Source organism: Vitis vinifera, chromosome 14 (assembly GCF_030704535.1).
Source record: "Vitis vinifera cultivar Pinot Noir 40024 chromosome 14, ASM3070453v1".
Lineage (NCBI taxonomy): Eukaryota > Viridiplantae > Streptophyta > Magnoliopsida > Vitales > Vitaceae > Vitis > Vitis vinifera.
The window spans coordinates 23,722,257-23,749,429 of NC_081818.1; the positions used below are offsets into that span (position 1 = coordinate 23,722,257).

At 32.3% G+C, this 27,173-nt stretch overlaps 1 protein-coding gene across 1 annotated transcript; it reads left to right on the forward strand.

Moving 5' to 3' along the window:
• The first annotated feature begins 912 nt into the window (after positions 1-912).
• Positions 913-4,433, forward strand: LOC100241219 (receptor-like protein kinase FERONIA). Its single transcript, XM_003633723.4, has one exon. The coding sequence runs from the start codon at positions 1,540-1,542 to the stop codon at positions 4,222-4,224; it is 2,685 nt and encodes an 894-aa protein (XP_003633771.3). The 5' UTR covers positions 913-1,539; the 3' UTR covers positions 4,225-4,433.
• Positions 4,434-27,173: the final 22,740 nt, after the last annotated feature.

Here is a 27,173-nt window from a genome sequence, read left to right on the forward strand (position 1 = left end):
TGGTTGAGAAGGTAAGGTTTGCATACTTATTTTTATGTTAAACATTTGAGAGTAAGGGTTATGTTTAGTTTTTAGAAAAGTTAAAGGAAAAGAAAATAGAGTGAAAAAATGCAAGGAAAGAAAAAATGAATGAAAATAAAAAAAATAGATTAAAAATCAATAAGTTAATTTTATATATTTTTTCAAACTAATTTAAGTTATTTTTGTTCATAGTATAAAAATTGAATAATTTTAAAACATATAAATTTTAAACTAATTTTAATTATATTTAATATTCTTTTTCTTTTCTTTTCTTTTTTATAATAAACTAAACATAAGAAATTTATTTTTTTAAATAATTTTTTTATTTCCTTAACGCTTTCAGAAACCAAATATAACCTAAAGATTAAGTACCTAAAGCCTTTTTTTTTTTCCTGATAAATAATAGCCTAGCCTTCCAAGTAGGTACTTATTGTTAATTGCTAACTAAACCTTTCTAACTATGACATTTAAATACGTAACAGTATGGTTTGTAGGGTACGTATGTTAGGAGGTTCGTGGAAGCTAAGGGATGGTCGGAATAAATGTGCAAACGACTTGGACTTTTATTAGTCGTCTACTCTTTTTCTACCCACTATTCGTTTGTCTTCATTCAATGTCTCTACCAATAAGAAAATAGTGCCACTAGGACCAAGAAAAAAAAACTTATTATTTGTTTTATTATAAATTTTTAATATTTTTTATTTTTTATTATATTTTTATGAGTTTTAATTAAGTAATTATGTTTTTGGACATTTCCAATTTTTTTTTTTTTTTTAAATTCAATCATTGACATTTCTATGTTAATTTTGCCTTGTTATGAGAAATAGATGGTGGAATTTATTTGAAAATATAATTAGTTTTATGAAACAATTGATTTAAAAGATATTTTTAAAATGAGAGGTTTAGGATGTATTTGACAACGCTTTTAAAAATAATTACATCTCTTTGCCACTGCACGGCTCTCACACTCTGAATTCACATACAGATTTCCTGTCTTAGCCGGTACGAAATTCAAATGTTTTTTCCTCTAAAAACAAGGGCCTAAAATTGAGATGAGATAGAACTATCATCCAACATACAAACCATACCCTATTGAGTAAACAAGGGCCTCTAAAAAAATGTTTTCTGATCACTGCAGTACTGCACCTCTACCGCGCACTAGCCAATGTGGACTGTTTCCACTCTTAATTACCCAAATGAGACGTTTGGATCTGATTGGGAAAATTCAACGACTTTGGGAGTTCTACTTCTAGTTCTACCAGCCAGTCGCCGACCCACGGCTTTTATAAGTCGTGTCTAAGTCTTCCATTGCCCCATTGATTACTCAATACCCATTTGTCATTATCTCTATGTCCCTGTCTTCTCGAGTTCTTCTCACCCATTATTTTTACGTAGGGAATGCTATTTTATTTTTCGTGTATAGATTATCATCCGGTGCTAATATAATTTTATGAATATCCATAATAGTAGTATCTGCATATAATATTGGCCATCTCCTTCCCTGCTTCATCTTCCACCATGACGAATACTGGCGACAGATGCCTCTGTTTAATCAGTCCATCCACTCTCACCCTTCTCTATCTCTTTATCTTCCTCCACTACCTCACCATCCCCATCGCCGGTTACACCCCTACAGAAAACTTCGCCATCAATTGTGGCTCCTCCGAAAATTGGCAAGACTTGGGCAGGAACTGGACGGGGGACGTCGGTTCCAAATTCTCCCCCTTGGAAAAGGGCAAGCTATCAACAACATCTCAAGCAGATAAACCATCCTCTTCATCGGTTCTCTATTCCACAGCGCGGCTTTCTCGCTATGAGTTCACATACTCATTTCCCCTCACAGCCGGCCAGAAATTCATTCGCTTGCACTTTTATCCATCTTCATACGGGGAGTTCGACGGATCTAAAGCTTTTTTCTCCGTCAAAACCGGTGGTGGCTACACTCTTCTTAGCAACTTCAGTGCTGCCCTTGCTGCTGAAGATCTTCAAAAGGAAACGATAGTGAGAGAATTCTGTATCTACTTCAATGAAGAAGGTGGGAAGCTGAATATAACATTCACTCCCACTGCGGCTGCAGATGCATACGCTTTTATTAACGGAATTGAAATAGTCTCCATGCCCAACGATCTCTACTACAGTTCTCCACAAGATGTAGGGTTTCAGTTAATCGGTCAACAGAATTCATTTCGCATTGAAACAGATTATGCTCTGGAAATGGTATACCGACTAAACGTAGGCATGCAATATGTTTCGGCCAAGGATGACACCGGCATGTTCCGTACTTGGGATATGGACGATGACTACTGTATGAAACTAGCATTTGTACCCGCCAACACCAGCATTAATCTCAAATTCACCAAAATACCAAATTACACGGCACCTCATGATGTCTACCGCACCGCCCGGACCATGGGAAACAACAAAACTGAGAACATGGGATACAATCTTACTTGGGTTTTGCCTGTGGACTCTGGTTTTTATTACCTGATTAGATTACATTTTTGCGAGTTCCAACCAGAGATCCAGCAGCAGCACGACAGGGAGTTCACGATTTTCATAGCTAACCAGACGGCGGAGAATCATGCAGACGTGATCACATGGAGCGGCGGAAACGGAGTTCCCATATACAGAGATTATGGGGTAATGATGCCAAGCCAGGGAAGTAACAAAAAACAAAACCTCTACATACAACTGCATCCTAACCCGGATTATGAAACCGTTTACAATGATGCAATCCTCAACGGAATCGAGCTATTCAAACTCAGCAATCCTGAAAAAAGCCTCGCCGGGCCCAATCCAGACCCATCGGAGGCTCCTGCCCCACCACCACCTGTACAGTCTACCTCGCCCAAGAGTAACAAAACAAAGCTTATCGCAATTGCCGGTAGCGTGGTCGCAGGCCTAATCGCGCTCTCTGTTATAGCTCTCTTTATTGTCTGGCGAGGAAGGAGAGTGAGAGATTCAGAACCCAGCGATGGAGGATCATGGTGGGGCCAATTTTCTTATACCTCGGTGAAGTCCACGAAGACCAGCCGCTCATCTCTGCCCTCCGATCTGTGCCGTCTCTTCACTCTGCAAGAAATCAAGGTGGCCACTAACAACTTCGACAACGTCTTCATCATCGGCGTCGGAGGCTTTGGGAACGTGTACAAAGGGTATATCAACGGCGGAACAACACCGGTGGCTATCAAACGGTTGAATCCAGAGTCACAGCAGGGGGCCCAGGAATTCCAGACTGAGATCGAGATGCTTTCCCAGCTCCGCCACCTTCATCTGGTATCTCTAATCGGCTACTGCAACGACGATCGCGAGATGATCCTCGTGTACGATTACATGGCCCACGGTACTCTCCGCGATCATCTCTACAAAACAGATAATCCTCCATTGTCGTGGAAGCAGAGGCTCGAGATTTGCATTGGCGCAGCTCGAGGATTGCACTATCTTCATACAGGTGTGAAGCACACGATCATTCACCGGGATGTGAAGACAACCAACATCCTTTTGGATGAGAAATGGGTGGCCAAAGTTTCGGATTTCGGATTGTCAAAGATGGGCCCTACCAGCATGTCGAACGCCCACGTCAGCACAGTGGTGAAGGGTAGTTTCGGGTATTTGGACCCAGAGTATTACCGGCGGCAACAGCTAACGGAGAAATCCGACGTGTACTCATTCGGTGTGGTGCTGTTTGAAGTACTGTGCGCGAGGCCACCCTTGAATCAGACGGTGGAGAAAGAGCGGGTGAGTCTAGCACAGTGGGCCCCGTCCTGCTATAGAGATGGGAAGCTCGAACAGATCGTTGATCCTTTTTTAAAGGGTAAGATAGCGCCGGACTGTCTGCAGAAGTTTGGGGAGATCGCAGTGAGTTGTTTGCAGGATCAGGGGATCGAACGGCCATCCATGACCGATGTGGTGTGGGGCCTTCAATTTGCAATGCAGCTACAGGAGAGCGCGGAGCAGGAGACGGAGAAGAGTGGGTCGTGGAGAAAAGTGAAGGACGAAGAAGCCCCACTGAAGACCTCCATTACTGATGATAGTGACGACGCGTACGTGTTAACTAGTGATAGTGGAGGCACGTGGGATTCCCAGAGTAGTGGGATAATGATACCATCTAGCGGAGAAGAAAAAAGTTCAACCAGTCGTGAATCTGATGCGCTGATGTCAGGTGCCGTGTTCTCTGAGATCCTGAACCCAAAGGGGCGATGAGATGCATCCCGTCTCCACATCTCCATCTCCCTTTATCATGATGCCGCCTCTCCAAATAGTGCCTTCACTAAATTTTTGGTTAGCATAAAGTAATTTTTTTTTCGGCATTTATGAAATTTAGACTGTACTGGGTTGCTGAAAATTGTGAATTGTAATTTTCTTTTTCAATAGCGTATGAAAAGGGTCAAAATGACGACTTTCATGGCCTACTTGAAAATGTCATAATTAATTATCTAATGTTTGTATAATCACGGATGGTGGAATTTCATGGCCTACTATATAGGACAAGATATTTAACAAAAGGTCGTTTCCTTTTTAAATGTTGAAGAGGAAGCCAAGAGAGACTGGTCGATGAATAATGAGACTGGTGGGACGTCACTTTCACGTCGAGGCCTGTGGAAAAAACCAAAAAAGGCCATACACTTTTTGTGTAGGTGGGAGATAAGCTATTTCTTAAAGGAAGGTTGGGGTTTACAGGTGAAAAGGTTAAATGGAGGGATGTAATCTGACCATTTGCCTTTTGTTCTTTTACCTTTTTTCCTTTTCCTTTATAACTCAAATGCTTTTTGTATGGGTGGTAAGATAAGCCATTTCTTAAAGGAAGGGGATGGAGTTTACACGTGAAAAGGTTCAGGTGCTAAGGTTTTAAATGGGCCATAAAGGACATAAAGGATATAATCTGACAATTTCTCTTTTATTTTTTTTGCTTTTTTCCTTTTAGGTGGCGTTTGTTTTTTTGACTTAATTCTAAATAGAACTTATATTTAACTTAATATTAAATAATGCTTAATAATATTAAGTATTAAGTTGTTTGTTTTTTTTAATATTTTATTTCTATTAGTTACTAATACCTTTTGACAAACTTCACATCCACTTGATTCCCTCCACTTTTACCACAAGTTGCTCCACCAAGACCTATACCCCAATGAGTACACTTTCTGTTTTGTGCTCACTTCATGTGCCCAAGCCTTGGCTCTTCAAGAGGGCAAACAAATACAAGCCCAATTAATCAAACACTTCTCTTTGGCCAGTGTCTATGCTAGTACTTGACAAAGTACAATCTGATGGGGCAAATTCCCTTCCATTTTGGCTTGGGCGGAACAATCTAACAGGGGTTATCCCGTTTACTTTGGGAAACCTTTCATTTCTTCAGCAGCTTTCAGTGGCATTCAATCATTTGGAGGGGGGTATTCCACATGATTTAAGAACTCTCATGGGCATCCTAACAAATAGTTTGAGTGCAAATGCTCTACCCAACAAACTGAGAGTCAACAATCTGGATTTCTTCAACGGAAGCATTGCTCAGAGTTCTGGGAGTGGAGCCTCTAGTGGATTCAATGTTGTCTGTTTGGTCAAAAGAAAGGGAAAGACCTTTGGGATCAGGGACTTGATGGTGATTTAGGCATCAAAACACGGTGTTAATAAACCAAAAACCCACTCAACCGCATATTCAAGGAAGATAAGCAAAAAAATAGACATTGTGATACCAACCGCGAGCTTCTTCGTCCCCAAAGCTAGAATTACAATCACTGACATCTTCAAAACCGCCACAGTCACTCCCCTCCCACTTGGCCTTCCGACACTCTCTTCAACTTCTCCACCACCATCTACCAGACTGCCCCCATCAATACCACCAATCTCCTCTTCTTCACATTCGACGCTCCTGATCTCCGAAAAAGAATCCGAAGACGTCGGAGCCTACACAGACTCGGGACGCCGTTGAGGCTCCACAGGCTGCAGCAGGATTGGATCGGAGACACGAGAACACCTTTTTCTAGGTTTCTTGAGGCGATCCCGATTCCTGACAAAGAGATCGATGACAAAGGATCGTCGGTTGCAGAGAACTACAAGGGATGGGTGGGCTAGGGTTAGGCGTCGACTTGCAATCATATTTGGGGATGTTTAAAAAATTGGCTTTTTCTATTTAACCAAAAAATTTAAAAATTCAGTAATAAGCAATGTTTTCAGAACCGGACCGGTAATCGAACCGGAAAAGTTACCGGTTCACGGTTCACTGGTCGGACCGGCGGTCGAACCGTTATCGAACCGGTGACGTCATAAATATATAATTTATATATTATTAAAATTAAAAATAATTATAAAAATTAAAAATATATAAAATTATAATTTTAATAATGTTTGATTTTTATATTTGGTATATTAAATTAAATGATAAAGTTTAATATTTTAAATTTTATTAAATAGAAATATGTAATATTTAAGAAAGAAGATATATTTAAGATGAAAAAATTTAAAATATTTAATTTTATCCTTTTGTCTTTGTATTTTATTGTTTTTAAATTATTCTATTAACTAATTTATATTATTTTTTATAATTATTATAAAAATAAACATGAATTTAAATATTTACATTTTTTTAAAGATTTTATATGATAAAATTTTGAAATAAAATCAAAGTTCCATGCGTCCAACCCTCTAGAGGCAATGTTTTCCTCTAATAGTCTCATTCCCAATCCCACATCGGAAGCACAAGAATCTTATGTGCTCTATGTGCTCTATAAATGCCTTCCAACTTGCCTTTAAGCCAAACAAGCCAGCAAGCTGGGCCTGTAAGCAAGACCCAAATGCAAGTGTTATTTTAAAATAAAAGTGCTGCAAATTGGGCTTGTAGACATGACCCAAATAATAGTGTTTTAATCTTATCAGTGGACTAAGCTGTGGCTTGGATCAAAGATGGTTTATTAGGTTGAGTTGTAAGCATTGGGCCTGGAATGGGCCTTTTCATAGTAAACGAAAACTTTTTTAAGTTATGATGGGTTTGCAAAAAACCGGACGGGTCGTCCGGTTCGATGGTTCAACCGTCGGTTTGAGCAGTTCAATGCCGGTTTGATAACAAAACGGTTCATTGAGCGGACCGAACCAGATAGTTCACCGGTCGACGGTTGGACAGGTCCGACCGGCCGGTCCGGTCCGGGTTTTAAAACCATGGTAATAAGTCATCAAAAACTAAAAAAACAAACAACCTAAATTCTAAAAGCAAATTGCTTTTAGCAAAAAGCCAAAAAAACAAATGCCACCTTACTTTTTACCTTAAGTTTACACTGCTACTTGTCTTCATTTGTTTAGGAATTTTTTTTTCGCTTATTGAATGAAATTTGGAGGTTTATTTATTTATTTATTAAAAAGAGACTACGAAACAAAACATCCATAAATTTGATTGAAAAATGTGGTATGGTAATTTTTAAAACTCAACTTTATAATATTTTTTTTAAAGAAAATTTAACATTCAAAGGATTGACTCTATATTACAAGTACATTTTTTTTAGTTAAATAGTTTGTTATTCTACTTGCTTTCTCATAAATATAAGGATAATTATAAATATTTATATCCTAAGATAGCTTTCAAATATCATCAATTAATAATATAATAGAATTAGAAATATTACTTTTATTATTATAACAATCTATTACTATTTTTGAGTCACTTCAATCTCTAGGCTTAAAAACCCATATTTCTTAGTAGCTAACATGTTATCTCTTAAAGTCACATATTCTACAATAATTATTGAAACATTGCATATATGCCTAATTACAACCATTTTTATGATTCCATTAGAGTCTCTAATAACCCATCCCGATGCACTTTTATTTTCTATCTTTAAACTATCAAAATTTAATTTGAATATTCCATTAATTGAAGAATCTATTGAATCCATTTTTTAAATCATTCGAGGGATGTTGCATCATTCATTTTAAAGATAGGAGACAATCATATAATCTTGGAGATTCTGGAAGCTTAAGGTAGCTTTCTCAATAATGAGAAAGGGGGTTGGGTTGGATCTTCCTAAATACTACTTGATTTCTATGAATTCATACATTGCACAAGCTAATGACAATTTTTTCCATAGGACAATTGAAAATTTTGCAATTAATTTTATAGTTTTTATGCACTATTTCAAGCCAAGATAGAAAGTCACCTTCATACAAAAGAGGTGTCAAACAATTATACTTAATGTGATCCAAATTCCTTAAACAAAAGGACAAATTTTAAAAATATAGTTCATATTTTCAACATTTTGATTGCATACATGATATCTTACATTGAATAGGGGAAAAAGTTCCTGATGCTATATAAGCATGAATTCCTCCTAACCTTGTTGACTCATTTTAAATTCATGAGGGCCTTTTTTGAGCTTAAAGTAGATAATATCCATACAATTGAGTGTGAGTCGTTACAAATGATATTAGAGTTGATCATTTACCCCGGTGTGGGGGTATGTTTAGCCTCATAAAGGATGTTTGTCTGTTTGACATCGCAATCTTATGAGACACAATGAGGATGTTGTGTCTGTATGAGGGGTGTTTTTGATATCTCATATTGGATAAGGGAGAAAGTTCTTGATATTGTATAAGTATGAACTCCTCTTAACCTTGTAGATGTATTTTAAAACTATGAGGGCCAATAAAGAAATTGTTAATAAAGGGAAATAAATTCAAAGCCTAATAAAAAAAAAAATTCTAATATAGTTTCATGGATCAAACATTTTCAATTATGATTGCAAATAAGAGATAAAATGTATAATTTTTTTCATAAAAACTTTCGAGTTCAAACATGTTAATACATTCAAAACTTTTCAATAAAACATTCTCATATCCATTTCAAAACAATTTCATATTAAATTCAAATAAAATACATTCAAAATATTTTAACTTTGGTTATTGAATAATAAATGGCACCCAGTTAGGTGAGACTTTACAAATGAGTGGCTAACCTCAAATTTGTTCCTTTTAAGATAGACAAAACCAAAAGTTAACAATTATAACCCACTGACTAAAACCATATAAATTAGAGTCAAACACTTTATTTCATTAATTTAAACTTACAAAACAAAACATCATATTTCCACAGTTTTCATTTTTTATAAATAAAGAAAATGCTCAAACATATTTTTCATGCAAAATATATATTTGATCCATGCACAGAAATTTCATAATTCAAAATAACATATAAAAAGAAATACTTGCTTTTATAAAATTTGTATTAATTTCCCTTACCTCAAAGAAGTAATAAAAAACCTTAGAGAATTAATCCTAAAAAATCTACTCATCATCTAACATAAGTATAGACTCATCTCAATCATGTAGACCCGTTTTAAAGTTGTGAGAGCCCCTTTGAGCTTAGAGTGAACAATATTTACATGGTTGGGTGCAGGTTGTTACAAATGGTATTAAAGCGATCTCTAACCCTAGTGTGGGAGTTTATTTGACCTCATGAGAGATGTTTGTTTGTTTGATCCCACAATTTTGTGGGATAAAATGAGGACGTTGTGTCTACGTAAGGAGAGAGGTGTTTGTGATATCCCACATCAGATAGAGGAGAAAGTTCTTGACGTTATATAAGTATAGATTCCTCTTAACCATGTAGACACGTTTTGAAAGCCACGAGACCCCCTTTTGACCTAGAGTGGACAATATCTACATGGTTGGGTACATATCGTTACAATATAGACGACACATGTTTGTAATTTTCTAGCTTTCTAGCAATTAAAGGAACCAAAACTCCTTACATCTAAAATGTTTGGCTTTTATCTTTATATATATCTCTTTTATCTAGGTGTAAGACAATAAGTCCATGATTAGAACCAATGATGGGAGGATTTTCAACTCTTGCATTCTTAAATGAATAAAACCATTGATCATTTATAAGAACTTTATTCAACTTTTCAAAAATGGATGAAGAATCTCTTCTCTTATTAAGCCAAATATAAAGTAAGCCAAATTAATTGTTTCAATTCAAGCAAATGGCAATTATCAATAAATTTTGTAAAATTTTTCATTCTAGAGAAGTTGCCATTGGTTCTCCTAATTTTTTTTATAGGGGCACAAAATTTCATTAAAATCTCCAACAATAACCCAAGGAATAATATAATTTTTAATATTAAGTAAAATATCCTAAATCTCTTTTTGTTTGAAATGTTGAGGATATCCCTACAAGAATGTAAAAAAATAGTTAATATTAAGATTAGAGAAATAAGCCATGCAATGAAACATCCTATCATTTTTCAGAATAATATCCAAAGAGCTTACATTAGGAATCCAATGCAACCATAATCCTCTTGAAAATCTTATTGGATTAATGAAGTCCTAACAATCAAATTCAAGCTTAGGCAAAGTATCCATTGTTCTATTAGTATTAACTTTGGTTTTGGATAAAAACAAAATATTAGGAGCTAATTTTTTTTGATAGCTTCCTAACTTGAGATACAAAATCGAAACGACCAACCCCTTTAACATTCCAAGCCACAACCTTTATAGGATAGGCTTGGATGGTTCAAGGGTACCTTGCCCATCTTCTTCCTTCTTCTTGTTCCCTTACTTTTTTATTTATTCCATATCTTTTTTTGGAAGAGTTTAAGCCATCTACTATTCCTCTTTTTTCCTAAAACAAGTCTACTACCATCAATTACCATATAGATTACATTATTAGTAGCTTCAAAATCCTTTGGAACCAATTTTTCTTTATTTGCATCCTCCTTACCCTCTTCACTATGTGGATTCATTTCCATAGGAGAGTCACAAGACAGTGGTTCAGACATGGAAATAAGGATGGAAGTGAGCACTATTTCCTTAATAGTTGGATTGAGCTTGCTAGGAGTTTTCTCACATTATTTTTCCTATTGGTCATTAACTTGATTAAGATTGATATCATCCATAACACCGTATTTAGGGTTACTACTAGAAGGGATGGTCCTCAAAATTTCAATGGTAGAAGCATTAGTAGCATCCGAGTTGTCTCATTTCTTATCCTCAGATGAGTCTTCTTGGGTAGAGTTTTATTCCAAATCGAAGTGACCCTTAATAGGGTTAAAACCAGTCTTTGAACCTAAAGGCTTGGTCATTCTCTTTGGTTGGACTTCACTCCAAGTTTTTGACTCCCTTATGGAGGAATTCCTCTCCAAAGGTTTTTCATTTTCATCATCTACATCATTAAAATCTATATATATTTGAAATTTGATGTTTGTATTTTTCTCTATTTTATGACACTCATCAAACATGTGATCAACAAGACCACAATGAAAGCAACTTTTTAGGGACCCCATTTCCCCCTCATAATCTATTCTAGCTCACTTATTCTCGCACCTTTTGTAGTACCTAAAGTCAAATTTAAGAGGCTGACTTAAATCCACCTCTAAGCACATCCTTAGAAACAAGCCTTTAACGATCTCTTCATTTCTTTGATTGACTCTTAAAACCACATTGGTTTGAGACATGATTTTTTAAATTGTATTGGCTCCCCATAATTTAATAGGAAAACCAAATACTTAGGTCCAAAGAATGGTTGCCTTAAGGGCCTCACTAAAAGGATTAAATTATTCTTTCCATCTTTGAAGAACAATAACTTGTCTTTGGATGAAAAAATGTCTTTCTTCTTACACCTTAGAGTAGTCCTCAAAAGTTGAAAATTTAATGAAGAAGAAGTTATGGCCTAAATCCATGGAAAAAGACTCACCTGAAGTTTTCTCTCATGACCTTTACATATGAGGTGATTCGTCCCCAACAATGACGCCATTTGATTCTTGTGCTAGACGGGTGTTATCAACAAAAATTTTAAACCTAAATCACCTTACACTAGGGTAGCATGGCTACTATAGTATACTGGCTCTAGGATCATCCACAGGGATGGGTTTTCTTCATACAAGTGACTTTAGTGAAGGTAATGAAATGGTGTGTTTCCTTATGAAAATTAGCTTTTAAAGAAAATAGAATCGTGGTTGAAAAAGTTGATTTTAAGTTAAACAAAAAAAAAACAATTGAAGTTAACTACAAAGAGAATGTCTCTTGGAGCTTTAGGTCACTAGGATCGGGTTCCTTAAGCAAATGGAGAGATTTCGGATCTTCTCCTCGCATTGGGGACAGTAACATAAAGGATGGTTATCTCCCGAATCGGTTTTGTATTTAGCAATTAAGAGTTGATCCAAAGGGTTCATGAAAAATGGTAGTTGCTTCCCATTAATGACTTCAAACACTAAAAACCCTCACCTTGAACCACCTTCCAATGACTCGTACTTGATAACTAACGGACATCCATAGATCTATCAATAAGCATCCATAGCATCCGGAAAGCTTACCAAGTATTGGCCATTCAAGGTGATTCTCACCTTGAACCACCTTCCAATGGCTCGTACTTGATAACTAATGGATATCCATGGATCTAGCAATAAGCATCCATAAAATCCGGAAAGCTTACCAAGTATTGGTCATTCAAGGTGATTCTAAGGGATTTAAAGCTAAACCTTGAAATAAAAACCATTAATGGTTAACAACTACCTTCATTTAAAGCAAGGAAAACTCCCACCTTTGCATTCGGGTCCTTCACCTAGTTTCCATCACTCCAAGAAACATAAAACTTAGCCACTCATCCCTTGAGAAATCATCCTCAGAGGTTGTTTGGCTAGAAAGAAAAATGAAAACAAAATTGAGAAGAAAAGACAGAGCAAAGGCTCTGTATATTTCTTCCTACGGGAATTACAAGTGTCATTTCTTCAAAAGATTATACAAAAAGATATTATATAGAGAGGTCTTTCCAACCCTCCTTTATAGTTCCTAACCAAGAAGTCCTATCATTGGTTGGTTACAAGGAGAAAATAGTAATTTACACAAAAATCTGGAGATAAAAATCTAACGAAGTCAGTGCACAGGAAGATTTCGCAGACCATGCGAAATTTCGCTTGGTGTGCGAAATTCATTTTTTTGCTGCATCTTGTGGTTTCGTAGGGTGTGCGAAATTGTTCTTCACTCAATCTTACAGCTCATCTTCCTCTTGATTTCGTATGCTATGCAAAATTTTCGCATAGACATGCGAAATTGCTACATGTTGGATTTCTTCCTCTGGTTTTCTTCCTTGCATCTCTGATTGGTTTGGCAACCTATTGCCTAGCTTGGCAAAAGGCTATGAAGTGCTCCAAAACTTGGATTCTTCATGTATTTAAGCTTCAACTTGCATTGCCATGGATTGCACAAAATTCTCCCTCATTCTTTGCTTGTTTCAATGATAAAAAAAGCTACCAAAAACATCAAATCTAGCTAAAAACTGATTAGTAACCCTTGCTAGGTTCCTTAATGTGCCAATTGAGTTAAAAAGTATTAACTACTACTCAAAAGTGTTCAAAACAATTAATTTCAAGCTATAAAAGAGCATTTTTTGAGTAGTAATCATGAGGTAAAGCTTGGAGAAGCTCCCATAGTAGGTCAAGTCTTTTTCATCTATAAAAGGTAAGTCCTCTAGACTAGAATTTAAGGTAAGAATGGGAATGAGGACACAAGACTGAGAAAGGGCTCATCACCCATGGGTAAGGGTAACTTTGAAATCCATTTTAAGAAATGAGTAACAATTGGAAAAAGTGAAGACAAACATGTAGCGGTCCTAAAGCCTGGAATCGATAAAAAAACAAAAGGAAGAACTTGTCTTTTGTAAGCACAAAAAGGAAAGGTAGCCAATTGTGGAGGATTAGATAGTTGTTAGTTGTCTTAATCCATAGCTTCCTTTGATAAGCAAGGAAGGAGCACACATGGTACAAAACAAAGGTCAGAAGTACATTAAATTGAACGGGGGGAAACACATAATAGGTCACATGTACTCTATGCCTAACCAAAGACAACCACCCTACCAAGTGATTGTCACCCAACTTAAACAAAAGTGGATCAAGTCTAAGACTTACAATGGAAATAATGTTTCTAGCTAGCTTAAAAACGCGAGACCAAATGGCACCAATCCAATTCACAAATGTAAGCAAAAAATTGGCCTAAATGAAAGCCCACAAACAAACAATCCAAGGCAAAAAACTTGGCCCAACTGCCATATCCTTTGAATCTCCCAATCTCAAACCTTGGTATTTAAGAGATGAATTCATAATATAGAGCATGTATAAATAACTTTTCAAATTTTGATTTAAAGAAAAAAACTTACTTAAAACTTTACTTAATCATTCCAAACTCATATTTGAATCTTGTAAAATATCCAAACTTCCACCTAACGAAGTGGTTGAAAGTTGAATGTTGTTTCGGGTTTCTTCCATTTTCACTCTATCTCTAAAAGAGTAAAGCCAACATTCAAAGAGAAATATGCATTAAATAAAATAAATAAAATTGAGACTTTACTCCAACAGAATTTAGAATCTATGGTTCTCAATTCCACATGGGCATCGAGAGCCCCAAGCAAGAAATCAAAGAGCCAACAATCAACAATTAATCTAAATGCAGATTGGAACAAAAAAAAAGGTCTCTAATGAAAGAAAAGGGTTTCATTGACCCTCTTTTCAACATATCCAACCCTAGCCATGGTGAAGCAAAACAGAGGATTTGAGGATTTCATTTCCTTTGAATCAAAGAAGATGACCAAAACATTTCTTAAGTAATCATGAATATTGCCCTTTAAATCGACATGGACAGTGCTACCATCCTTATTAGAATCATATTTATAGTCAAGTTGCCATTTTTCCTCCACATTTTGCTACTAGAAAGCCCTATGTCCATTTTCCCACTATACATTTTTTAGAGAGAAGCTCTCCTTCCTTGGGACCTTAATTATTAAGGATCCATCAATTTGGAAGTTCATTTTACAACTTTTTTTTTCTTTCTCATGTTAAAATTTGGTGTGACTTTTTTTTTTTGGTACTTCAGACTTCAAAAGTTTATGGATTTGTTTTTAAACTTTTAAGTTTTAAAATAAATTATCTTAAAATTTAATATTATTAGACCAATTTATTTTTTAATTTATTACTTTTTCTAAAATATGTTTGTCTTATTATATTTTATTTTCTACTTTTATCCTAATCAATGTTTTAAAAATTGAACTAGGACCGATCGATTTGATTGGTTCGATCGCTAGCTAGTCACCATTTCAATCGATTCTCTTTGAGTTGGCCAACCTTTGAACCGATTGCAAATTGCCAGAACCGATAGTTGGACCAAGGAACCATTCGGTTTTTTATGAACCAAACGATTCAAAAGTTTTTTTTCCTTTTTTTCAAAATGACGTCATTTTGATGCATTTGGCATTGAAACAATGTCGTTTTGCCTTAGTGTATATTCTCTCAACTCAACCACACCTACTACTAAAGCTCTTATGTGTTGTTGGTGGTGTCTTCTTCTTTCTTCCTACTCCAACTCTAGCTTCAACCACCATTGGCGTCGACACTGTTGGTTGACGAGGACATTATCGATGCCAATAGTTATCCTAACAACTGTAATAAGGTTGCATATTCTTCATATTCTTTATATTTTATATTTTTATTTACATTATTTTCATTATTATTTGTTTTAATTTTATATTTGTAACTTTTTTAACTATTTGATTTTTAATTCGTGATTTGAAATAAATTTTTTAAAACAATGTCCCTCATATTTTAAATAATTTTTTTTAAATTTTAAATAAGTTTATGATATAAAAATAAGTTTTAACATTTCTAATTTTAAATTAAAATTTTGATTTTAATCTAAATTTATGATTTGAAAGTAATTTTTTGATTTTCACATAAAATTCTAATTTTTAAATAAATTTTTTATTTGATTATGATTTTCAAAGAAATTTCTATAACTTTGTTTTTTTAATAAATTTTTTATTCTTTAATTTTTTTTTTTTTTAAATTGTTGATTCTTTAAATCAATGTGGTTGCTGATAAGTGATAACATATTTTTGATTGATGGTTATAATTGTTATATTGTTTACAATTTGATAGAAAAATGAAATCAAACATGAAACCATCCTTTGGTTAAATATTCAATTGAAAATTCATAATCAATTAGAGCCAAGATTGACCCTACATGAGAGCCTGTTTTTGAAAAAAGTTATACAAATGAAAAAAAAAACTTTTATTTGTTTGTATTACAAAAAAGTTGCAAAAGGTGGAGGAATTCATAGAATGAAAAAACACCTCATTGGAGTGACAGAGGGTATTAGACCATGTAAATCGATTCCTCCTGATGTTAGATTTCAAATCGAAAATTCTTTGTAGGAGTTTGTGAAATCCAAGAGAATAGCTCAAGAAGCTTATGAATATGAACATTTGTATGGTCCTAATATGCCACAATTTAAAGGGGATATGTTAGAATACGAAGAAGAGATTCAAGAAATGCGAAATCCTATACCAGCAAGTAGTGAAGAAAAAAATCAATAATAGATAAGTACTTTGCACCAAGAACTACTCAAGGAGCTCAACCTTCCATTAAGAGTGTATTAACTGGGAAATAAGCAATTTAGAGTGCAAATATGGTCGTTGGGAATTCTTTTATGATGCATGCATTCTTACTAATGCTATGAATTCGTTCTATTTCAATCCAATGTTGAATGCTATATTTGTAATCGATCCTAGATATAAGGGTCTAACATACCATAAACTATGGGTTAATCTTTTAAAGAATGCTAAGAAGGAAATTCAATTACTTGTGAACTCTTATCATCAAATTTGGGTAAAAGTTGGGTGTACAATAGTGGGTAATGGTTGGACAAATAACAAACAAAGAACAATCATCAACTTTCTTATTTATTGTCCTCAAGGAATATTATTTGCAAAACCCGTTGATGCTTCAAATATTGTGAAGAATGCAACTAATTTATTTCGACTATTTGGCAGGGTAATTGAATGGGTTGGTCCAAGCAATGTAGTTTATATAGTTATTGATAGTGCAACAAATTATGTGGCTACAGGGAGATTAATTTTTGAAAAGTATAAATACATCAATTGATTGCCTTGTGCAACTGATTGTCTTAATTTGATTTTTAAGGAGATTGGTAAGTTGGACCATGTTGCTGAACTTGCAAATTGTGCATCAAAGGTAACAATTTTTGTGTATAATCATATTACTTTATTAAGTTGGTTGAGAAAAAGAGAAGGATGGATAGAGATTTTTAGACTTGGTGTAACTTACTTTGCTACCACATTCATTCCACTAAAGAGTCTTCACGATCATAAACATGATTTGTAATCTTTGATGACTAACAAGTTTTTTTATGGACTCTAGATATTTAAAAGATAGTAGAGTTGCAGTTTCTATCTTGGATAACAAATTTTGGAATGATTGTTTAATAGTTGTGAATTTCATGACCTTACTTGTGCGTTTATTGCATATTGTTGATTGTGATGAGAAGCTTTTGATGGGATATGTGTATGAAGGCATATATAGGGTTCATTTGTGCATTAAGAAACTATTTAACTACAACGAAAGATTATACAAGCCTTATACATATATCATAAAGCAACATTGGGATGGACAACTACATAAAAGCATTCATGCGCGCAGTAGCTTATTGGTTGAATCCATGTTTCTAATATGATTAGAAAAACTTTTGTAATAAGCTAAAAGTTATTGGAGGTGTTATGGATGTTTTTTGATTAGAAAGTTATGAAAGACAAACATAAAACGATGAATGAATTGAAGTTATTATGTAATTAATTGGAAATTTTTGGAAAAGAGCTTGCTTATTCTTTATATGAAGTACTTCAACCTGGTAAAAGATAATTTATTAATGTGTTTGCTATTTTTCATTAGTTATCATTTAATATTTACTAGTTTAAAAAATAGATTATTATATTTTTAAACCTACTAATGTTTTTTTTTTCCCTATTTTTAATATGAAAATGATAACTAGAGGAATGGTGGAGGCTACATGGATATAGTGTACCAAATTTGCAAAAGTTGACAATTCAAATATTGAGCCAAACTTCATCCTCTTTTGAATGTGAGAGAAATTGGACTATGTTTGAACGTATACATACCAAGAAAAGGAATAGATCGGAACGTCAAAGGCTTAATAATCTTGTATACATTCATTACAAATTGTTGCTAAAAAATATAAATATTTCTTAGTTGTTTTGAACATAAATTTTTGCCTTGACAGTTATGAATAATTATATGTTTTTTTTCTCTAGATCTTACAATAAGAAAAGGAACTATGATCTTGTTGATTATGCATGCATTGATAAGACCAAATTTTGGATAGTTGATGAGGATTAGTCAGAAAAGTTAGATCTTGAAGAAATGGAAAATCTTCTATATGAAGAAGGGTTAATATGGTATCAAAGTTAGGTGTTGGGGCCAATTTTGTACTATCCATTACACTAAGGAGGTATTGAAATTTCACATTGCTAATTTAAAAAAATTATTCCTTGTATTGAAATCTTCTCGAGCTTCTTCCCTTTATTGATTTTTATATCGAAATCCTCCAAATGGTATCGAAATGACTTTGGGATATCAATAGTGACCTTTTTCTTTATCTTTTCCATCTCCAAGCCTTCTTCATTCATTTTCAACTTCTCCACCTCACTTCCATCATCCTTCAACCTTCAAATTGTCTTGTCACTTGCATAATTTATGTTTTTTTATTTTCTTTTTACTTCATTTTTCATTAAATAAGCATATTAGTCCATAAATAGAGGCTTAACATGTATTTAAATTAAAAGGTATTGATTTGCACTCAAAAGTTTTATAAAAATCTTCTTTTATATGGAAAATACTGATTTTGAGTATTAACCAATGCTCCATAGTGGGAAGACTATTTCACTATTAAGATATGCTAGATTCATTTTAGGCATCTTGAGCCTTACTTCTAACTCGAGTAGACACATTAACACCAGGATGCTATGTCAAAGGTGATGCTTTTGAACAAATATAAGAAATTATCTAGCTACAACTATTCTGCGCAAAACATTTACTCTCTTGTAAGACAAGTGAAGCTATCACTATTCTCAAGTGCATATGTGGTCATTTCACCAAGAGGCGTAGAGTAGGGTACACCTCCAAAACATCCGTCATGGGCGAACATCCATGGCCCATGTGCAATCAAGCGATCCATAGATATGCTTGGAGATAAATATCCATATCCAAATGTTTGAAACATTCTGGCATAGGAAGAGATGCAGAGAGAGTGAGCATGGGAAAAAGTATGGATCCGTTCATTTTGGTGGGCAATGGTTTTTATATAATAAATGATAACAAAAGAACCTAGTTAATATTTGGGTGAAATTTAAAATTAACATTCTTTAAAAATAATTTAATTATGAATAAATTGAAATACGAGTAAAAATAGAAAAATAATTTTTAAAGTAAACTATAGATTTTTCTAATCGCTAATATAAGATGTTATTAAATTACTCAAAATAAGTTTAATGACAAATCCCAATAAAATTATTTTAAAAAATTTACAATTTTCTTTTCGATATAGTAGGCACATCTTATATTAAGGTGGTGTTTGTTTTTTTACTTAATTCTAAATAAAACTTTAATGTTTAATAGTGTTAAGTATTATGTTGTTTGTTTTTGTAGTATTTTATTTTTATTAAATATTAAAAAATCAATATGTTGTTTTTGTTATTCAGCAAAAAGTTTATAATAAGTAATAAAAAAATAGAAAAATAAACAATTTAAATTCTGAAAACAAATTGTTTTTTTGTAAAAAGCCAAAAAAACAAACACCCTCTAAGATGAGGATAAGATCAATCAAAGCCATGTAGGGGTGGGGTGGATGGAACCTCGATATAATTAATGAAGACAACCACCACCGAACAAACTAAAGAAAAAGTATACAACGACGAGATCCCATTAAAGACTTCTTTTACTGATGATGCCAATAATGATAGTGAAGTCTGTAGGAGACTACGCATGGTAGGGTATTCAACATGTAGCAAGTCCCAATTCCAGCACTATATTTTAGTGCTACTGGGAAAGAAAAGCGTGTTGTGACAAGCGAAAATGAGAAGGCAGATGGGTGATAGTAATAAATTTGGAATTTACGATGGCAATAATGATAGTGAAGTATCTAGGAGGCTGCACATGGTAGGGTGTTCAACATGTAGCAAGTCCAACTCCAGCACTATGCGTTAGCGTCACTGGGAAAGAAAAGCGTGTTGTGACAGGTGAAAACGAGAAGACAGATGGGTGATAGTAATAAATTTGGAATTTAATTGGGTTGACATATCAACCACATATATTGAATCTTTTGTTCTAACCAGGACAGGCACCAGGGTCCATAATGGCTTTAAATCCTTCTTGTGAGCCACCATCGCATTCCTTTCTGCTTGCCTGCCTTTAATTCATTACCCGACCTTGTTAAGAAGCCTACCTTGTGCTTTGTTATTATTATAATCATTGTTATATGTTTGAACCCTTGGAATCGATAATTTCATAGCATGAATATATACTTCTTCAATCCTATATTGTTAGCAAGGGAATAAAAATTGTTCATTGAAAAATAAATTCTAGAGAGATCTTCAAATATTGTGAGACATGAGAACGATTTCATAATATTTTTTAATAATCAAAATATCAAGAAATTAAATATTTTTTATTGAAAAAATAATTTAATATTAGGAATAAACATGTTTTCCATTAAATTTTTATTTTTTCGACAAATCAAATGTTAACTTGGTATAATATATCTTATTGAATATACTATTATAAGATATCATTATCGATCGAATATAATATTCGAGGGGTTGGTATGCTAACATAGCCTTATAAGAATAACAATTTTGTTCCAAAAGTGTTATCCAAAACTACTACTTCTAAGGGATTCATTGGCTTAAATGACAAGATTTAACTTTTTAATATTCAAGAAAATAAAGAAAAATAGGTGAGTTTATTGTTTTGTATTTGGTTACTTTATAGAAAAGTTGATAATTTAATATAATGTTAAAAAGGAGTCTAAGAAATTTAAGAAAGACTATGTTTCTTTAGGTTGTTTTTTATTTTTGTTTTAATTTAAATGAGTTCAGAAAATGGGAAAAAAAATGGATGTTTTCAAAATTTTATTAAGAAAAGTAGAAATAATTTTAAGAAAGTTGAAATTATGAAGACTAATAAAATAACTTAGAACACATCAACATTTCAAAATTTATGAAATCAATATAATAAATAATATAATAATTTTATATTTTTAATTACTGGAATGAAACATTAATTTGTAAAATTATTATATTTTATTATTATTTTGGATAAGTTATTTATAATATTTTTAAAATAATAATTAATGAAATAATAATTTTTAATTAATTAATATATTATTTATATGTATTATTATTATTTGATAGGTTATGGATGATGATGATGATAATAATAATAATAATTAGAAAAGAAAAAGACAATATTAATGTATTGAATTGACAACATTAGTATACTAAAAGTACAATACATTATAACATGTTTTTATTTCATTTTTTTAACAATTATAAAAAAATATAATAAATATAAAATTTTAATTATCGAAAATGATTTATGATTAATTATTATATTATTTATATATATGTTAGTATTAATATTATTCTTGTTTGATAGGTTATTGACGATGATCACAATAACAACAACAACAATAATAATAATAAAAAGAAAAACATAGAGAAAACACAAAATAGGAATATGCTTAACTTTAAAACAAAAGTGTGAGGGTATATTTGATTTTTATTTTATTTTATTTTGAGGCCTTTCAAAGACTTGTCAAACTGGATAGCCTTCACTGTGATTATTATTCCCAACCCACCTTATATAATAATTCTCCCTTATATTTTTGTATTAAAAAGTAATTTATTTTAATAGATCAAAATATGTATAATTGGTGCTCCCCTTGTTAATTATAGGTATATGAAAATTTTCTATCACGTTATTAAAATAACTAATAGAGCAAATAAAATAAAAAATAATGAGCAACTATATTTTAGTTATTTAATCTTTTTATGTAAAAAACAATACCTAAAAGAAGAATACAATTGGCCAATTCCTTTTTAATTATAAATAATTGAGAAAAAAAAAGAATAATCAATAAATAAAATTTGATTGTTTTTTCATTATTTTTCATGTAAAAAAATATCAATACCAAAACAAGATTTCCCGGTTTTCATTTTTTTTTAACCACACGTATTTAAAGAAAAGAAAACAAAAAACAAAAAATTGTTTTCCAAAATAAAAACAACATTTTCATGTTAGTTTTCGCTTTCCAATTATATTAGACTTCGGGTTCTACTTTCTACAGAGTGTAAACTTTCTTCGTATTGTTTCTCCATTAATTGTAAACTTCCATAGATCTTTCAAGTTAGAAATCAGCAAGTTCTTTCCATGGCAAGGCAATGATGTTTAATTGCATTCCCTTAATAAGGAGTTGAGATGTCCAATAAGAAGCACAAAGTATTATACAGAGGATATGAAAGATCGGTGTTGACTAAAGTAAATCCCTTTGAAGAGAGTCGCATTTGGATAGAGATTTCCTTTCGTATATCTTAGGTCTTGATTATTATAGTTGTATATACTATATTCTTGATAATAAATATTGAATAAATTGGTCCCACTAATAATTTATAAAATTAAATTTAAGATTGATCAAGATTTCATATTACTTGATTCGATCTAAATTAAATTAATAAATTAGAAAATTAAGGAATCAAGAAATTGGATTTAAACCATAAAATTAGATTTCTTATTCACCTCTCTAAGTAGTTTATGTGCATCAAGAACACATTTTTAGAAAGATTTCATATCGATTGAAAATAATTTCATGTCTAGTGAAGTGATATTTGTTAGTTTTTGACACTAACGCAATTAAACTCATACTTTTAACTTAACATGAACTAAAATAATATATTCTATTTGAAAGATCAAGTTAGGCCAAGTTATGAGTACTATTATGCATGGTGTTGTATCCATGGCTTCTTGAATCTATTTTGTAAAATATTTGTAAAAAAATAACTTAAAAATACTTTTGAATTAATGATAGTTAAAAAATTATTTCAAATTATACGAGCACCCTCTAAGGTAACTGATAATTATATTTTAAACTCTCGATTTTTTCAAAATTACATTGACATTCCTTGTCAAAGTTTGTTGATTAACAAAATTAATGACACAATTGAAATCTAAATATTACCCTCAAATATAAAATGCAACATTTTGCATAAGGATAAACTGACTTTGGAAAAAAATGCAACAATTTGAGAGGAAAAAAAAAACAGAAAATGAAGAAAAAAAAAGCCCTAAATCATCTAGGTTGAAACCTTAAATTTGCAATTGCCACATTTCATGCATTGTGGATTTGAAGATTTTCAACTCCACTTGTGAAATTATTGTGCAAAGCCATTGAGTTGGAGGTTAATTTAATTAGTTGTTGAATCTGAAAACAAGAGTTTGTGAAATTACAATGTGTAACTAAATTAAGAATGATTTGAGGGACATATGAATAAAGTTAGACTTTTTTTTTCCTTAAGCAAAAGCATAGTTATGAGTTTCACTATATTTTTGTTGTAAAATTGAAAAATTAGGATCTATAAGGAAAAAAGATATTGAATAAACAATATAGATCTAAACCAATATTACATACGTAATCTATTTCAAATTTTGTTTATTGCAATCTTAAATGATCTAACACAAAATTGTGTTGCATTGGATATAATTACTCACCAACTTTAAACTAGTGTCTTCATGATGTGAACACTGATAAATAATTCTTATAGATGTTTAAACTTCATGCACTCTAGAGGGAAATTCACCTTATGTAGTGTGTTGGATTAGCTACACTAGTTAAAGTTAAGGCCTTAACATAATCTTTGCAAGTTGTTGGAAGGTCACATGTAACAAAAGTTAGGCTTGCTCATGGTAGATTTAAAGATAGGGTTAAACATTAAGCCTACTAAAAATGAGTTTGTTCGTGATAGAGGCCTAACTACCTAAGGTAGAGAACCGACCAAGAAGATGATGGTGATATAGTGTTTCAAAGTGGTAAGGTGAAGTGAAGCTATGAAGTTGTAGAAGATATAGGGTTTGAGGTTGAGGGCGAGGATGCAGATGCATTGGGTGATAATTGTGGTGAGAATGACTATGAAGATGATATCGATGATGAATGGAAAATTCTTGATGAAGATGGAGAACCTGACATCATTAATGATCTTGATGTCACTAAGTGGTGGTCACTAAACCACATAGCTAAGAGTTCATTGAGTGATAAGTAAACTAATACAAACAATGGAGAACTATAAATACATTATTTTAATTATGACCTATTAGGGTATGAATCTAATGATGGTGATGAGGTTCAAGCCAGTTCTACTCGAGGAAGTGAAACTAGTTGGTTATGATATAAGCATGGGTTGGAGACATATAAAGTAGATGAAAAGGAAAAGATAAAACTAATGGAAGGTCATTTATTTGAAAATGTGTATAAATTTAGAGCCTATTAAGAGATTTTGTGGCCAAAGAGGGTTTTGAAATAAAGCGTTAAAGAATGAGAGAACAAGAGTGATTGCAAAGTGTATAGTTAAAAGTTGTCCTTGGAGAATTCACGCTTCCTTTATAGTTGACACGGTGACTTACATGATGAAGACAATGGAAGAGACATACAATGGTGTTGGAATCTTAAAAAAATCAAACGCTACATCTACATGAATAGCTCAAAAATTAAGTAAAAGGCTAAAATGGGATCTTAAAATAAAATTAATGGCTAGAAGGAGAAAAGAATTAAGAGGAACTTGTCTTATTGATACGACTTTATAGGGATAATGGAAGGTAAAGGATGAGAATGAAGGACCACATAGTGACTCATATACAAAGCTTCAAACATATATTGAGGTTGTTAGGGTAATAAATATTGGATCTTTTGTGAAAATCAATGCTCATAAGGAAATTCTAGATTTTGCTCTTGCATTCTATATTTGTTTATCTCATTTGAGGCTATGGAGAAAGTTTTTATAAATGTATATAAACCTTTGATTGGATTGTATGGATGTCACTTATTGGGTGTTATCAATGCCATAGTAAATTGAAATATTATGTAAAGAATGGAGCTTAAACCAAAACATTCACATAGTAAATCATACATGAATTTATTCATTCAACATCTCATCTAGTATCCTCATTCATGTATAACATTATAAACATTACTAATATCATATAAGCACAAATAAAAGACAATGCAAATGCAATCACAAATTACTTGAAAGCTTATTTAAATCTCTTTTACAAATTTTCCACATCAGTAGCAGATCTTTTTAAATTAATCTTATCTTCCCTAGACATTTGCTTTGGATCAAGTTCCCACCATTCAAAGACATTTCATTTTTTTGTTAAACAAGTGAAGAAGAGTCTATTTGTATTTCTCTACAATTGGTTGATCTTCGTAGTAACTTCCTTTCACACAAATACCTTTGATTTTTTAATCTAATGCCAAATAAGGACATAGTCAATAATGAACACAAAGCTTCTTTGACAATAAGGATATAAATTAGGGAAAACATTAAAAATCATATCTTAACCCTAATTTTATAAAATCGAGAAACCTTAAATCCAATTTTGCTTCCTTTGTTCCAAAATCTTAGGATAATATGTACAAGTTTGAAAAATAACCTCTAAACCATGATCTTTCGTATATAAGAAAAGGACAACTTGATTCCACCTATGCTTTCATTTTATTTTTCAATTTAGGCATTGAACTAAAAATAAATGAGAAGTGATCAGAGATTGATTAGTTGATAACTTCAATTGAAAATGATTAGAAGTTAAGAGGGGTTGAATCGATTTAGTGGAGACCATTAAGAAAGATGGGGTATTGTAATTGATTGTGTTTTATAGATTTATTAAAGGAAAAGCAATTTTAGGTTTTTTCATAAAAATATTAAATGATTACATTGTCAGCATATGACAATCAATGATTGTCATAAGACAACGGGGAGGTCATACTTTCATTGATGAAGTGCGCCTGTATAATTTACCTTTATTACTAAACTATTATATTTTAAAAATAATTTTTGAAATATGTTGTAATTAATCAAATATTTCATAACCTTATTTAAAAATATCATATCTCATTAAATAAGAAATGCATGTCTTTGGATATAATTTTCAATGGAATATAGTATCTTTGATATTATATTTAATGAACATGATATCTTAAAATAATATATTTAAATATTTTATGTTATATTTATATTTAGTTTGTGAAATGAATAATATATATATATTTCAAAAAATTTTAAATAATTTTTTTTACATTTAACAATATTCATAATTAAAATATTTAAATTTTATAAATAATTTTTTTATATTATGTTATTCAATATATAAAATAATATATATATATATATATATATATATATTTATATTAAATAATACATATATTTATATTATTTTATAAATATTTTTTTAATTCTTTTTTAACCAAAATTTTAATTAAAAAATAAATTTGTGATACATAAGATATGTCTTACATTAACTTAAGATTAACATATTTCATATATAAGACATAAAAAGAGGGTTGATAATATAACATATAGTTTGTCTTCTCTCATATTTGGTTGAATATAAGATATAATAAATGATACGATAATTTATTCTATTTTATCATCAATCAAACATGTAATAAAATATAATGTCCTCTTTTATCTTATCTCATGTTATATCTAGATAGTCAAATATAGCTACAACATCATAAATCATTATTATTAATATTATTATTATTTTCACAAAAAATGTGGCTTATCAATGGAATAATGAGAAAATGAATGTCTTGTTGTGCCGACAATTGGCTCGTCTGCACAGTAGGATGGCAAGTGGGGCTGTAATTGCTTTAAATATCTCTTGAAACTACTTTTTTTTTTCCTCTGCAACAGGCTAATGCAGCTGGCAGGAAAGATGGGAATCAAAGTCAGGAGAGGTCCTTCACTAGCCTCCATATTCATTCTGATGCTCCTGCTCCACACAAATATATGTAGAGCCACATCAACTACGAATAACAATACCGGCTACAACAGCTGCAACGGCGACCAAGATGGTTGCCTCATTGGAGACATAAATTTGGAAGAGGAGTTTATGATGGCGTCTGAAACAAGCAGGAGGTTGCTGCTTAATATTGCAAAAGCTGTAACTAAGGGAACTTCAAACCCTAAGGCAGCAGCTGTGTCATGTCCATACGGTAAGCGATACGGTGGGTGCCTCCCAAAACCGAACCAAAATGGTAAACC